The sequence below is a fragment of the Leiobunum rupestre genome, chromosome 2 (assembly GCF_980474605.1).
Source record: "Leiobunum rupestre chromosome 2, qqLeiRupe1.1.hap1, whole genome shotgun sequence".
Taxonomy (NCBI): Eukaryota; Metazoa; Arthropoda; class Arachnida; order Opiliones; family Sclerosomatidae; genus Leiobunum; species Leiobunum rupestre.
In genome coordinates this window covers 62478573-62496234 of record NC_143385.1, presented here as the reverse complement: position 1 = coordinate 62496234, position 17662 = coordinate 62478573, and the positions used below count along the sequence as shown (strand labels likewise).

At 35.3% G+C, this 17662-nt stretch overlaps 1 protein-coding gene across 1 annotated transcript; it reads right to left on the bottom strand.

The window, feature by feature from the left end:
• Positions 1-1565, bottom strand: LOC149958671 (uncharacterized). The gene is made up of 3 exons (XM_090164999.1): positions 1433-1565; positions 1184-1343; positions 1-265 (listed from the first exon to the last, which is right to left on the bottom strand). The coding sequence occupies exons 1-3, from the start codon at positions 1526-1528 to the stop codon at positions 84-86; spliced, it is 438 nt and encodes a 145-aa protein (XP_090021125.1). The 5' UTR covers positions 1529-1565; the 3' UTR covers positions 1-83.
• Positions 1566-17662: the final 16097 nt, after the last annotated feature.

Sequence of the window (17662 nt, the reverse complement as noted above, 5' to 3'; positions counted from 1 at the left end):
AAAAGGATAATATTTTCAAAAATTTAACTTTTTTGAACGATTATCATTCATAATTTAAAACGAAGTGTTTTTTTTCTCAGAAATCACAATATATAGACGGGATAGCCTTTAGTCTCGGTAACTCTGACGTAGCCATTTTGTTTTTCCACCGCGCATGCGCAGGCGGAATCCACAGCGACCCACTGAGGTTTCCAAGGCCCGTCGTGCGTCCTTCCGTATACTTGTATCCATGCTTTCTTAGGTCGGCAGACGGAGTATATCGTGTCTATTGTAAATGTAGCAATTTCATTGGTTTATTTTAGCAAGAATTTATTCATTTCTACCGAGAATATCGAACTGCAATAGCTAGTCTGTCACAAATCGCGGGGATGGGAGTGGCTTCGTTATTATGACGCTGTTCACGCTTTGCCGCTAAAAATTTAGCTTTGTCAGATTACCAAAGTACAATTATCGTTCCAAAGACTAACAATTATACCCAAAACATTCGGTGGGAAATTTAAATTTGAATTCTCAAAATCCAGCGTAACCAACGCTGAGCGCTATAATGACATAATGTGTGAGTCAAATCGACTAGACGTCTGACAGTGTGACGAGATAACGTTGAAGTTTGTTTGCCAGAAATTCTAAAGAAGGAATTCCAAATTTAGTTTCTTGGCGCATTTTTTGTAAAGATAAAAAACGTGAAATAATTGAGATAGGCCCTTCGATCAACAAATTATCGATTTTATAGCACGCCAATAATGGATTATCGAAAAAAGGGTTACTATTATTATATTACGTTCTAAAAATTATAGTATATCCCAAAAAAATTACCGAAATTATCGAAAAGTTCTATAATTATAGGACGTCTGGCAACACTACAGTTTACATAGAGCCAAGTAGTGGAACAAATGAGAAGCTCATAAATTTCTGGATTTTGGTCTGCTAAGCAGACGATTTCTTATTTTAAAACAAAGTGCCTGTTTAGCAGACCAAAATCCAGCAATTTATCAGCTTATCGTTTTGACCACTACGTGGTTCAAAACAACCAACACCGGTCTCCTGATTGGCTTAAGTGATTACGACAGGCACTGCCCATCCTAACTCTAGATGAAATAAAATGTTGATGATATCATAGTTCGAAATTCATAGTAGAAATGAATACATTTAGATTTAAAATCATCCCGGTCTAATTTGAACTCACCGCTAACGCCGATGCATTTTCGACCAACGTGGCGACATCTAGTGACGTAAACCCAGGTTTCAGGCGCGACTTCTACTAATTCTAAGTTATCATTAACAGCAGACGACAGTTTTTCAAAATTGTACTCGGTAGTGCAGGCATCCACGAGAGTTAGCTCATTCTATGTTTGGAAAAACGTAACAATTCTTGGTTTATTATTAGCCCTTTGGAAAAAAGCTTTTTTAAATTAAGACATGAAAACACACTTACATCCTCGGGAATGTCCAATTGTCTCAAATTCCTTTGTTCACGGGCCAATATGGATGTAACTGCAATAAATAAATTGTTTATACGCGCATGATACATAAATCTTCATTAGATCACGATCGAAAATAGCGGAAGAAACAATCAAAACATCAATATCAATTTAAGCCTAAATTTGACGACGCAAAAAACAGACGCGGATTCCCGCGAAATTGTAAAAAACAGGGCGGCACTTTTGTATATTTCTTTAGAAAAGAATTGAGCGCGCGTGCTCGCTCTGCTTGCTTGAAGGCAAAATCCACGTAACTTTTCAACGTGCATTCACCATAGAATTTAAATAACTCTTTTTAAGCTAAAAACCACGTTATTCGTGTTACCTGGTTTTTTCTTTCAGACGGCGCCAAAGTGTTTGTCGGTTTCACCACGACGCTACCGCCATCTATCTTAGGACGGTGTAACTAAAAGTGTCATTACCCACCCACGCTTTTTCGAAGTTTTCGCTATTTTTAGATTGAGAAATGAGAATAAGGGTAAAAAACCTCTTCAATCCATGAATTGGACGCCATAAAATAAGACCTTAACGTTTTGTTTCATTTCTAAATGCGTCGCCGTGTTTGGGATGGTCAGTTTTTAGCGAAAGATTTGGTGACGTAATTGACTGTCCGATATCGTGGTCTTTTCTACCTTCGACCAAGGTGTTTTAATACCATTAAAAACCTGTTAACTTTTGATTGTATTTTTGGCGTTCCTTGATAGACTTTCGAGGTGAGAGTTAGATACTTAAAATGAATTTCGTCGAGGCCTAACTTTAGGATCTTCAATTTATTTGTCATTATTTTCTAGAAAACTATTAACAACGGAATTTTTTCAATTTGTGGGGGTGAAACTAAGTGATCTTGATCTTTTCAAAAAGAAGCACTTCATTATATTTATCCAAATTTCAATCGGAAAAATACGTAGATTTTAGATTCTATTTGGAAATCATGTTACCAAAAAAATCAAATCAAATAAGTTTTTCTATCAAAACGATTCTAGGTGGCGCTGCGGTGCCAATCTATTCCGAGGTAGCGCCTAAGATGACCTAGCGTCTGATATTGTCAAATTTGAGAAAAATTACTAATATGTTACCTATTCGCGACCGAAACGAGTCTAGGTGGCGTAACGGTGCTAACTTCTCTGAGGTAGCGCCTATGATGTAGAGTCTGCTACAGACAAATTAAAAATTCATAAGAACGTTTTTTCTTCAATAAACTCATCAAAATATGAGCAAATGATGCAAAAATATATTAAAATGCAAGTATCATAATTTATCAAGTCAAATTTACGAATAACGATGAGGAAAGATTATTACCGTCTGCTTTAGTCATTACCTATCTATATTTCAATGGCGAACCAAAGAGGGCGTAACGATAGCTTTCGGTCGCGAATTTACGGTAAGGACTAAATAAATAACTACAAGATTTGCCAATACAGGTGAAATATAGCTTTACCAATTTCGTGCTCTTGCAAGCAATGAAAATAATTTGAAAGTGTAATGTTATTTTTTGGTAACTGTATCTTGAAAGTAATACGAAAAATTAAAAAGTATTCTTATATTAATTAATTATTGTAAATAAATGTTATTTTTATAAATACGTTATATTTTGTTATATTAATTATATTTAATTATTATTTTTTACTTTAATTTTATATGTAATTTAATTTTACTGATTAATATCATTCTCGTTACAATATTTCCCAAAAGTATATTTAGCATTAGTTTAAAATTAGAAAAAAATATTATTTGTGAAAGTTTAAATTATTAATAGTTTCGATTTCGCTAAATAGGTGGCAGCATGTTAAACTGGTAAAATAACTTAGAAATGAAAAGTATATCACTTTAGAACTTTAAGGGCCAATTAGTTTGGAATTCGTTAAATTATAATAGGCGCTTAAATAAATCATCGTCCAAGGAAATCGCCAAGAAGAAATATTTCCAAGAGCCAGGACCATAGATATAAGAAATGTATATAAAGGTCTAGATAAATTTCGGGGCGTCTAAGCCTAACATAAAATACGGAATTGACACCTAGCAGACACCGAGGAAGGCACGTGACCAATAGCGCGAGCTCTCTTAGCATTTTAGTACTAAGCACTTGACCTTTCCGCAGGCCGTAGTCTTTAGACACCATCTGTTGGTGACTTTTAGTATAATTTTTAAACAGGTCACAATGGCTCTCGCGACGATAGCACGAGCTTTCTTACCGATAGATAGCGCCTTATAACGATAGCCTGCAGAAATTACGCGTTTCTGCTAGCTGTCACCTCCGTATTACCTCCCTTTGAAATATTTTATCTAGACCTTTATATTCGTTTCCTATATCTATGGCCAGGACCCGCAATTAATTTTTTATATAGTACTTGTTGAAATAATGGAAACTTTTCACCTGTAAACAGAACGTCGTGTTTTGCCAAGCCTTAATATGTCAAAAAAGCTAACTGGTTAAAAGGGAACGCCATGGGGAAAGCTTGTTGCTGCCGTAAAGGAGAAAAAATTCCCTTATTTTTAACAAGCACTATATAAACAATAACTTGCGGGTCCTGGCGATTTCCTGGGAGGGTGATTTATTGAAGCGTCTATTGGCTGTAGTGGGGTGGCGGAGTGGTTAGCATATTCACCTCGCAGCAAGAGGAGCCGTGTTCGATCCCAACTTGTGGTACTGGGTGAAAACTCGGAACAACTCCTCCCGCATTGGGTTTGCAAGTTTACTCCCCACTGGTTTAAGGGGTTTTCCCGCGAGCTCTTCGGTTTCACCTTCCATAAAAACTTGTGGAGGTTAACGGCAATAGTTAGTGTAGCGAGCTGTTGGCCGTGAAGGACTTGCCACCACCCTCCTACGCATTTTAACCCGGACACCTGAATTAATGCCTTTAAAAGTATCTCGATGACTTAGGCCTAAGTGTGAACTTTGGTACAACTTCTTGGTGGATCAACGCGCAAAAGTTTACGGGCAGGTGACCGATTTGTGGGTGTATAATTTGTTTGAGATATACAACTATTTGAATTTCAACCATTGAAATTAAGCTATTTCGGGACGTCACTAACGCTTGGAATTTGGAAAAATTTGACTTTCTAATATTGTTATTATCGAAATAGCAGACATAAATAATTTTGAAAAGCTAAATTTCAAACAAGAAACAGTATAGCTTAGCCAGAAGTGGTTAGAGCTCTCGCAGCCAAAGCTTGAAACACTTATCCCGCATTGAGTTTGTAAATTATCTCCCTGCTGATTAGACGGGTTTTCTCACGAATCTATTCGATTTTCCCTTTCCATAAGGACTTTAGAGGTTAACGGTAATAGTTAGTGTAAGGAGCTGTTGTATCGCGTGGCATGCAGGGCTTGCCACCACCCTCCTACGCGTTGTAACCCGGCCACCTGAATTAATGGCTTCAAACGTCGCTTTATGATTTAGACCTGTGTGGTTCCTTGGATATTAGCTTAGCTGATTATTATTATCGTAAGTTCTCGTGGGGACACAGGCCTGAGAAGAGAGGGGAGAAAAACCGGTACAAATTACCGGAATTTATATTTTCCCGGGACCCGGGCCCGCTTTCGGCGGCCCTGTGTGGACAATTGCCGTTTATTCCAACCCGCAACTAACTTAACTGTTTTATGGAAAAGTTTTAGCAGCGTAGGAAGTTCAATTAATTGGTGCATCGAATAATTATGAACAAATAAAAGGGCCTTCACTAAAAAATTTTCAAGGAAATGGCCAAGAAGTAATATTTCCGAAAACCAGGACCTACAAGTAAACAGAATGTCTGGTTTTTGCTAAGTCTTATTATGACAAAAAGAGCTACCTGGTTAAAAAAAAAACATTTTTGTCGCATACCGTACAGGTTAAAAGTTTCCATTACTTCAACAAGCACCAAATAAACAGTAACTTGCAAGTCCCGACTCTCGTATATATTACTTCTTGGCAAATTACTTTGATACCAATATAATAGGGGTTTCTATAAAATACGGGAGGTCTTGTGACAATGTTTTGTCTACTTCACTTAGCTGTAGCTAAAGAGCACGCGCTGCAGTCGCGAGACCCTTTGGAATCTGAAACCCGCGTGCAAACCTCTCGTGCAAGTAAAGCACTGAAATAACTGGCGCTCGTGACGCTGATAAAAACATTTTATACTTCTAATTTTTATGGTTTCGTTTTATTGAAATACCAATTGAATAGTCTTAATGGTACTTGAGTCTGTTCTAACCATAGATGTATGAAATAGTATAGATCCATAATTCTACGAGGGACTGATAGCAGACACCGCGTATTTTCTGGATACGTTATGTTATAGCGCCATCTTTCCACCAAAAGCAAAAATAATTACACGTGACTTCTCCACGTTACTCTAGGTCTATCAACATCATTAGGCCTAATCTACCGCGTTCTTTTTTCCAAATAGTAATTTTAAACATCGATAGATGGCACTATTACGTAGCGCATCCAGAAAATATTTTCCAAATACTATTTTTGGTCACCGATAAATGGAACTATTACGTAGCGCATACAGATAATATTTTCCAAATACTAATTTTGGTCAACGATAGATGGAACTATTACGTAGCGCATACAGATAATATTTTCCAAATACTAATTTTGGTCACCGATAGATGGAACTATTACGTAGCGCATCCAGAAAATAATTTCCAAATACTATTTTTGGTCACCGATAAATGGCACTATTACGTAGCGCATCCAGAAAATAATTGCCTAATACTATTTTTGGTCACCGATAAATGGAACTATTACGTAGCGCATACAGATAATATTTTTCAAATACTAATTTTGGTCACCGATAGATGGAACAATTACGTAGCGCATCCAGAAAATAATTTCCAAATACTAATTTTGGTCACCGATAGATGGAACAATTACGTAGCGCATACAGATAATATTCTCCAAATACTAATTTTGGTCACCGATAGATGGAACAATTACGTAGCGCATCCAGAAAATATTTTCCAAATACTAATTTTGGTCACCGATAGATGGAACAATTACGTAGCGCATACAGATAATATTCTCCAAATACTAATTTTGGTCACCGATAGATGGAACTATTACGTAGCGCATACAGATAATATTTTCCAAATACTAATTTTGGTCACCGATAGATGGAACAATTACGTAGCGCATCCAGAAAATAATTTCCAAATACTAATTTTGGTCACCGATAGATGGAACTATTACGTAGCGCATCCAGAAAATATTTTCCAAATACTATTTTTGGTCACCGATAAATGGCACTATTACGTAGCGCATCCAGAAAATAATTGCCTAATACTATTTTTGGTCACCGATAGATGGAACAATTACGTAGCGCATACAGATAATATTTTCCAAATACTAATTTTGGTCACCGATAGATGGAACAATTACGTAGCGCATACAGATAATATTTTCCAAATACTAATTTTGGTCACCGATAGATGGAACAATTACGAAGCGCATACAGAAAATATTTTCCAAATACTATTTTTGGCCACCGACCGATGGCACTATTACGTAGCGCATCCAGAAAATATTTTCCAAATACAAATTTTGGTCACCGACCGATGGCACTATTACGTAGCGCATCCAGAAAATATTTTCCAAATACTATTTTTGGTCACCGATAAATGGCACTATTACGTAGCGCATCCAGAAAATAATTGCCTAATACTATTTTTGGTCACCGATAAATGGAACTATTACGTAGCGCATACAGATTATATTTTTCAAATACTAATTTTGGTCACCGATAAATGGAACTATTACGTAGCGCATCCAGAAAATAATTTCCAAATACTAATTTTGGTCACCGATAGATGGAACAATTACGTAGCGCATACAGATAATATTTTCCAAATACTAATTTTGGTCACCGATAGATGGAACAATTACGTAGCGCATACAGATAATATTTTCCAAATACTAATTTTGGTCACCGATAGATGGAACAATTACGTAGCGCATACAGAAAATATTTTCCAAATACTATTTTTGGTCACCGACCGATGGCACTATTACGTAGCGCATCCAGAAAATAATTGCCTAATACTATTTTTGGTCACCGATAAATGGAACTATTACGTAGCGCATACAGATAATATTTTTCAAATACCAATTTCGGTCACCGATAAATGGAACTATTACGTAGCGCATCCAGAAAATAATTTCCAAATACTATTTTTGGTCACCGATAAATGGCACTATTACGTAGCACATCCAGAAAATAATTGTCTATTACTATTTTTGGTCACCGATAAATGGAACTATTACGTAGCGCATCCAGGAAATAATTGCCTATTACTATTTTTGGTCACCGATAAATGGCACTATTACGTAGCGCATCCAGAAAATAATTGCCTATTACTATTTTTGGTCACCGATAAATGGCACTATTACGTAGCGCATCCAGAAAATAATTGCCTATTACTATTTTTGGTCACCGATAAATGGAACTATTACGTAGCGCATCCAGAAAATAATTTCCTAATACTAATTTTGGTCACCAATAGATGGAACTATTACGTAGCGCATACAGATAATATTTTCCAAATACTAATTTTGGTCACCGATAGATGGAACAATTACGTAGCGCATCCAGAAAATAATTTCCAAATACTAATTTTGGTCACCGATAGATGGAACAATTACGTAGCGCATACAGATAATATTCTCCAAATACTAATTTTGGTCACCGATAGATGGAACAATTACGTAGCGCATCCAGAAAATATTTTCCAAATACTAATTTTGGTCACCGATAGATGGAACAATTACGTAGCGCATACAGATAATATTCTCCAAATACTAATTTTGGTCACCGATAGATGGAACTATTACGTAGCGCATACAGATAATATTTTCCAAATACTAATTTTGGTCACCGATAGATGGAACAATTACGTAGCGCATCCAGAAAATAATTTCCAAATACTAATTTTGGTCACCGATAGATGGAACTATTACGTAGCGCATCCAGAAAATATTTTCCAAATACTATTTTTGGTCACCGATAAATGGCACTATTACGTAGCGCATCCAGAAAATAATTGCCTAATACTATTTTTGGTCACCGATAGATGGAACAATTACGTAGCGCATACAGATAATATTTTCCAAATACTAATTTTGGTCACCGATAGATGGAACAATTACGTAGCGCATACAGATAATATTTTCCAAATACTAATTTTGGTCACCGATAGATGGAACAATTACGAAGCGCATACAGAAAATATTTTCCAAATACTATTTTTGGCCACCGACCGATGGCACTATTACGTAGCGCATCCAGAAAATATTTTCCAAATACAAATTTTGGTCACCGACCGATGGCACTATTACGTAGCGCATCCAGAAAATATTTTCCAAATACTATTTTTGGTCACCGATAAATGGCACTATTACGTAGCGCATCCAGAAAATAATTGCCTAATACTATTTTTGGTCACCGATAAATGGAACTATTACGTAGCGCATACAGATAATATTTTTCAAATACTAATTTTGGTCACCGATAAATGGAACTATTACGTAGCGCATCCAGAAAATAATTTCCAAATACTAATTTTGGTCACCGATAGATGGAACAATTACGTAGCGCATACAGATAATATTTTCCAAATACTAATTTTGGTCACCGATAGATGGAACAATTACGTAGCGCATACAGATAATATTTTCCAAATACTAATTTTGGTCACCGATAGATGGAACAATTACGTAGCGCATACAGAAAATATTTTTCAAATACTATTTTTGGTCACCGACCGATGGCACTATTACGTAGCGCATCCAGAAAATAATTGCCTAATACTATTTTCGGTCACCGATAAATGGAACTATTACGTAGCGCATACAGATAATATTTTTCAAATACCAATTTCGGTCACCGATAAATGGAACTATTACGTAGCGCATCCAGAAAATAATTTCCAAATACTATTTTTGGTCACCGATAAATGGCACTATTACGTAGCACATCCAGAAAATAATTGTCTATTACTATTTTTGGTCACCGATAAATGGAACTATTACGTAGCGCATCCAGAAAATAATTGCCTATTACTATTTTTGGTCACCGATAAATGGCACTATTACGTAGCGCATCCAGAAAATAATTGCCTATTACTATTTTTGGTCACCGATAAATGGCACTATTACGTAGCGCATCCAGAAAATAATTGCCTATTACTATTTTTGGTCACCGATAAATGGAACTATTACGTAGCGCATCCAGAAAATAATTTCCAAATACTATTTTTGGTCACCGATAAATGGCACTATTACGTAGCGCATCCAGAAAATAATTGCCTAATACTATTTTTGGTCACCGATAAATGGAACTATTACGTAGCGCATACAGATAATATTTTCCAAATACTAATTTTGGTCAACGATAGATGGAACTATTACGTAGCGCATCCAGAAAATAATTTCCTAATACTAATTTTGGTCACCAATAGATGGAACTATTACGTAGCGCATACAGATAATATTTTCCAAATACTAATTTTGGTCACCGATAGATGGAACTATTACGTAGCGCATACAGATAATATTTTCCAAATACTAATTTTGGTCACCGATAGATGGAACTATTACGTAGCGCATCCAGAAAATAATTGCCTAATACTAATTTTGGTCACCGATAGATGGAACAATTACGTAGCGCATACAGATAATATTTTCCAAATACTAATTTTGGTCACCGATAGATGGAACAATTACGTAGCGCATACAGATAATATTTTCCAAATACTAATTTTGGTCACCGATAGATGGAACAATTACGAAGCGCATACAGAAAATATTTTCCAAATACTATTTTTGGCCACCGACCGATGGCACTATTCCGTAGCGCATCCAGAAAATATTTTCCAAATACTAATTTTGGTCACCGACCGATGGCACTATTACGTAGCGCATCCAGAAAATATTTTCCAAATACTATTTTTGGTCACCGATAAATGGCACTATTACGTAGCGCATCCAGAAAATAATTGCCTAATACTATTTTTGGTCACCGATAAATGGAACAATTACGTAGCGCATACAGATAATATTTTCCAAATACTAATTTTGGTCACCGATAGATGGAACAATTACGTAGCGCATACAGATAATATTTTCCAAATACTAATTTTGGTCACCGATAGATGGAACAATTACGAAGCGCATACAGAAAATATTTTCCAAATACTATTTTTGGCCACCGACCGATGGCACTATTACGTAGCGCATCCAGAAAATATTTTCCAAATACAAATTTTGGTCACCGACCGATGGCACTATTACGTAGCGCATCCAGAAAATATTTTCCAAATACTATTTTTGGTCACCGATAAATGGCACTATTACGTAGCGCATCCAGAAAATAATTGCCTAATACTATTTTTGGTCACCGATAAATGGAACTATTACGTAGCGCATACAGATAATATTTTTCAAATACTAATTTTGGTCACCGATAAATGGAACTATTACGTAGCGCATCCAGAAAATAATTTCCAAATACTAATTTTGGTCACCGATAGATGGAACAATTACGTAGCGCATACAGATAATATTTTCCAAATACTAATTTTGGTCACCGATAGATGGAACAATTACGTAGCGCATACAGATAATATTTTCCAAATACTAATTTTGGTCACCGATAGATGGAACAATTACGTAGCGCATACAGAAAATATTTTCCAAATATTATTTTTGGTCACCGACCGATGGCACTATTACGTAGCGCATCCAGAAAATAATTGCCTAATACTATTTTTGGTCACCGATAAATGGAACTATTACGTAGCGCATACAGATAATATTTTTCAAATACCAATTTCGGTCACCGATAAATGGAACTATTACGTAGCGCATCCAGAAAATAATTTCCAAATACTATTTTTGGTCACCGATAAATGGCACTATTACGTAGCACATCCAGAAAATAATTGTCTATTACTATTTTTGGTCACCGATAAATGGAACTATTACGTAGCGCATCCAGAAAATAATTGCCTATTACTATTTTTGGTCACCGATAAATGGCACTATTACGTAGCGCATCCAGAAAATAATTGCCTATTACTATTTTTGGTCACCGATAAATGGCACTATTACGTAGCGCATCCAGAAAATAATTGCCTATTACTATTTTTGGTCACCGATAAATGGAACTATTACGTAGCGCATCCAGAAAATAATTTCCAAATACTATTTTTGGTCACCGATAAATGGCACTATTACGTAGCGCATCCAGAAAATAATTGCCTAATACTATTTTTGGTCACCGATAAATGGAACTATTACGTAGCGCATACAGATAATATTTTCCAAATACTAATTTTGGTCAACGATAGATGGAACTATTACGTAGCGCATCCAGAAAATAATTTCCTAATACTAATTTTGGTCACCAATAGATGGAACTATTACGTAGCGCATACAGATAATATTTTCCAAATACTAATTTTGGTCACCGATAGATGGAACTATTACGTAGCGCATCCAGAAAATAATTTCCTAATACTAATTTTCGTCACCAATAGATGGAACTATTACGTAGCACATACAGATAATATTTTCCAAATACTAATTTTGGTCACCGATAGATGGAGCTATTACGTAGCGCATACAGATAATATTTTCCAAATAATAATTTTGGTCACCGATAGATGGAACAATTACGTAGCGCATCCAGAAAATAATTTCCAAATACTAATTTTGGTCACCGATAGATGGAACTATTACGTAGCGCATCCAGAAAATAATTGCCTAATACTAATTTTGGTCACCGATAGATGGAACAATTACGTAGCGCATACAGATAATATTTTCCAAATACTAATTTTGGTCACCGATAGATGGAACAATTACGTAGCGCATACAGATAATATTTTCCAAATACTAATTTTGGTCACCGATAGATGGAACAATTACGAAGCGCATACAGAAAATATTTTCCAAATACTATTTTTGGCCACCGACCGATGGCACTATTACGTAGCGCATCCAGAAAATATTTTCCAAATACTAATTTTGGTCACCGACCGATGGCACTATTACGTAGCGCATCCAGAAAATATTTTCCAAATACTATTTTTGGTCACCGATAAATGGCACTATTACGTAGCGCATCCAGAAAATAATTGCCTAATACTATTTTTGGTCACCGATAAATGGAACTATTACGTAGCGCATACAGATAATATTTTTCAAATACTAATTTTGGTCACCGATAGATGGAACAATTACGAAGCGCATACAGAAAATATTTTCCAAATACTATTTTTGGCCACCGACCGATGGCACTATTACGTAGCGCATCCAGAAAATATTTTCCAAATACTAATTTTGGTCACCGACCGATGGCACTATTACGTAGCGCATCCAGAAAATAATTGCCTAATACTATTTTTGGTCACCGATAGATGGAACAATTACGAAGCGCATACAGAAAATATTTTCCAAATACTATTTTTGGCCACCGACCGATGGCACTATTACGTAGCGCATACAGATAATATTTTCCAAATACTAATTTTGGTCACCGATAGATGGAACAATTACGTAGCGCATACAGATAATATTTTCCAAATACTAATTTTGGTCACCGATAGATGGAACAATTACGTAGCGCATACAGAAAATATTTTCCAAATACTATTTTTGGTCACCGACCGATGGCACTATTACGTAGCGCATCCAGAAAATAATTGCCTAATACTATTTTTGGTCACCGATAAATGGAACTATTACGTAGCGCATACAGATAATATTTTTCAAATACCAATTTTGGTCACCGATAAATGGAACTATTACGTAGCGCATCCAGAAAATAATTTCCAAATACTATTTTTGGTCACCGATAAATGGCACTATTACGTAGCACATCCAGAAAATAATTGCCTATTACTATTTTTGGTCACCGATAAATGGAACTATTACGTAGCGCATCCAGAAAATAATTGCCTATTACTATTTTTGGTCACCGATAAATGGCACTATTACGTAGCGCATCCAGTAAATAATTGCCTATTACTATTTTTGGTCACCGATAAATGGCACTATTACGTAGCGCATCCAGAAAATAATTGCCTATTACTATTTTTGGTCACCGATAAATGGAACTATTACGTAGCGCATCCAGAAAATAATTTCCAAATACTATTTTTGGTCACCGATAAATGGCACTATTACGTAGCACATCCAGAAAATAATTGCCTAATACTATTTTTGGTCACCGATAAATGGAACTATTACGTAGCGCATACAGATAATATTTTCCAAATACTAATTTTGGTCAACGATAGATGGAACTATTACGTAGCGCATCCAAAAAATAATTTCCTAATACTAATTTTGGTCACCAATAGATGGAACTATTACGTAGCGCATACAGATAATATTTTCCAAATACTAATTTTGGTCACCGATAGATGGAACTATTACGTAGCGCATACAGATAATATTTTCCAAATACTAATTTTGGTCACCGATAGATGGAACTATTACGTAGCGCATCCAGAAAATAATTTCCTAATACTAATTTTGATCACCAATAGATGGAACTATTAAGTAGCACATACAGATAATATTTTCCAAATACTAATTTTGGTCACCGATAGATGGAACAATTACGTAGCGCATCCAGAAAATAATTTCCAAATACTAATTTTGGTCACCGATAGATGGAACTATTACGTAGCGCATCCAGAAAATATTTTCCAAATACTATTTTTGGTCACCGATAAATGGCACTATTACGTAGCGCATCCAGAAAATAATTGCCTAATACTATTTTTGGTCACCGATAAATGGAACTATTACGTAGCGCAAACAGATAATATTTTCCAAATACTAATTTTGGTCAACGATAGATGGAACTATTACGTAGCGCATACAGATAATATTTTCCAAATACTAATTTTGGTCACCGATAGATGGAACTATTACGTAGCGCATCCAGAAAATAATTTCCTAATACTAATTTTGGTCACCAATAGATGGAACTATTACGAAGCGCATACAGATAATATTTTCCAAATACTAATTTTGGTCACCGATAGATGGAACTATTACGTAGCGCATCCAGAAAATAATTGCCTATTACTATTTTTGGTCACCGATAAATGGAACTATTACGTAGCGCACCCAGAAAATAATTTCCAAATACTATTTTTGGTCACCGATAAATGGCACTATTACGTAGCGCATCCAGAAAATAATTGCCTAATACTATTTTTGGTCACCGATAAATGGAACTATTACGTAGCGCATACAGATAATATTTTCCAAATACTAATTTTGGTCAACGATAGATGGAACTATTACGTAGCGCATACAGATAATATTTTCCAAATACTAATTTTGGTCACCGATAGATGGAACTATTACGTAGCGCATCCAGAAAATAATTTCCTAATACTAATTTTGGTCACCAATAGATGGAACTATTACGTAGCGCATACAGATAATATTTTCCAAATACTAATTTTGGTCACCGATAGATGGAACTATTACGTAGCGCATACAGATAATATTTTCCAAATACTAATTTTGGTCACCGATAGATGGAACTATTACGTAGCGCATCCAGAAAATAATTTCCTAATACTAATTTTGGTCACCAATAGATGGAACTATTACGTAGCACATACAGATAATATTTTCCAAATACTAATTTTGGTCACCGATAGATGGAACTATTACGTAGCGCATACAGATAATATTTTCCAAATACTAATTTTGGTCACCGATAGATGGAACAATTACGTAGCGCATACAGATAATATTTTCCAAATACTAATTTTGGCCACCGATAGATGGAACAATTACGTAGCGCATACAGATAATATTTTCCAAATACTAATTTTGGTCACCGATAGATGGAACTATTACGTAGCGCATCCAGAATATAATTGCCTATTACTATTTTTGGTCACCGATAAATGGAACTATTACGTAGCGCACCCAGAAAATAATTTCCAAATACTATTTTTGGTCACCGATAAATGGCACTATTACGTAGCGCATCCAGAAAATAATTGCCTAATACTATTTTTGGTCACCGATAAATGGAACTATTACGTAGCGCATACAGATAATATTTTCCAAATACTAATTTTGGTCAACGATAGATGGAACTATTACGTAGCGCATACAGATAATATTTTCCAAATACTAATTTTGGTCACCGATAGATGGAACTATTACGTAGCGCATCCAGAAAATAATTTCCTAATACTAATTTTGGTCACCAATAGATGGAACTATTACGTAGCGCATACAGATAATATTTTCCAAATACTAATTTTGGTCACCGATAGATGGAACTATTACGTAGCGCATACAGATAATATTTTCCAAATACTAATTTTGGTCACCGATAGATGGAACTATTACGTAGCGCATCCAGAAAATAATTTCCTAATACTAATTTTGGTCACCAATAGATGGAACTATTACGTAGCACATACAGATAATATTTTCCAAATACTAATTTTGGTCACCGATAGATGGAACTATTACGTAGCGCATACAGATAATATTTTCCAAATACTAATTTTGGTCACCGATAGATGGAACAATTACGTAGCGCATACAGATAATATTTTCCTAATACTAATTTTGGTCACCAATAGATGGAACTATTACGTAGCGCATACAGATAATAATTTCCTAATACTAATTTTGGTCACCGACAGATGGCACTATTACGTAGCGCATCCAGAAAATATTTTCCAAATACTAATTTTGGTCACCGATAGATGGAACTATTACGTAGCGCATCCAGAAAATAATTTCCTAATACTAATTTTGGTCACCAATAGATGGAACTATTACGTAGCACATACAGATAATATTTTCCAAATACTAATTTTGGTCACCGATAGATGGAACTATTACGTAGCGCATACATATAATATTTTCCAAATACTAATTTTGGTCACCGATAGATGGAACTATTACGTAGCGCATCCAGAAAATAATTTCCTAATACTAATTTTGGTCACCAATAGATGGAACTATTACGTAGCACATACAGATAATATTTTCCAAATACTAATTTTGGTCACCGATAGATGGAACTATTACGTAGCGCATACAGATAATATTTTCCAAATACTAATTTTGGTCACCGATAGATGGAACAATTACGTAGCGCATACAGATAATATTTTCCAAATACTAATTTTGGTCAACGATAGATGGAACTATTACGTAGCGCATCCAAAAAATAATTTCCTAATACTAATTTTGGTCACCAATAGATGGAACTATTACGTAGCGCATACAGATAATATTTTCCAAATACTAATTTTGGTCACCGATAGATGGAACTATTACGTAGCGCATACAGATAATATTTTCCAAATACTAATTTTGGTCACCGATAGATGGAACTATTACGTAGCGCATCCAGAAAATAATTTCCTAATACTAATTTTGGTCACCAATAGATGGAACTATTACGTAGCGCATACAGATAATATTTTCCAAATACTAATTTTGGTCACCGATAGATGGAACTATTACGTAGCGCATCCAGAAAATAATTGCCTATTACTATTTTTGGTCACCGATAAATGGAACTATTACGTAGCGCATCCAGAAAATAATTTCCTAATACTAATTTTGGTCACCAATAGATGGAACTATTACGTAGCGCATACAGATAATATTTTCCAAATACTAATTTTGGTCACCGATAGATGGAACTATTACGTAGCATATCCAAAATATAATTTCCTAATACTAATTTTGGTCACCGATAGATGGCACTATTACGTAGCGCATCCAGAAAATAATTTCCTAATACTAATTTTGGTCACCGATAGATGGCACTATTACGTAGCGCATCCAGAAAATAATTTCCTAATACTAATTTTGGTCACCGACAGATGGCACTATTACGTAGCGCATCCAGAAAATATTTTCCAAATAATAATTTTGGTCACCGATAGATGGAACTATTACGTAGCGCATCCAGAAAATAATTTCCTAATACTAATTTTGGTCACCAATAGATGGAACTATTACGTAGCACATACAGATAATATTTTCCAAATACTAATTTTGGTCACCGATAGATGGAACTATTACGTAGCGCATACAGATAATATTTTCCAAATACTAATTTTGGTCACCGATAGATGGAACAATTACGTAGCGCATACAGATAATATTTTCCAAATACTAATTTTGGCCACCGAT

What these genes read in the sequence shown, in the direction of transcription:
- LOC149958671 (XM_090164999.1), bottom strand. Translation starts at nt 1,528, where the DNA reads ATGTATCATGCGCGTATAAACAATTTATTTATTGCAGTTACATCCATA. An exon ending in AATTGGACATTCCCGAGGAT is followed by an intron (nt 1,344 to 1,432) that starts GTAAGTGTGTTT and finishes TTCCAAACATAG; the next exon opens with AATGAGCTAACTCTCGTGGA. An exon ending in AAAATGCATCGGCGTTAGCG is followed by an intron (nt 266 to 1,183) that starts GTGAGTTCAAAT and finishes CATTTACAATAG; the next exon opens with ACACGATATACTCCGTCTGC.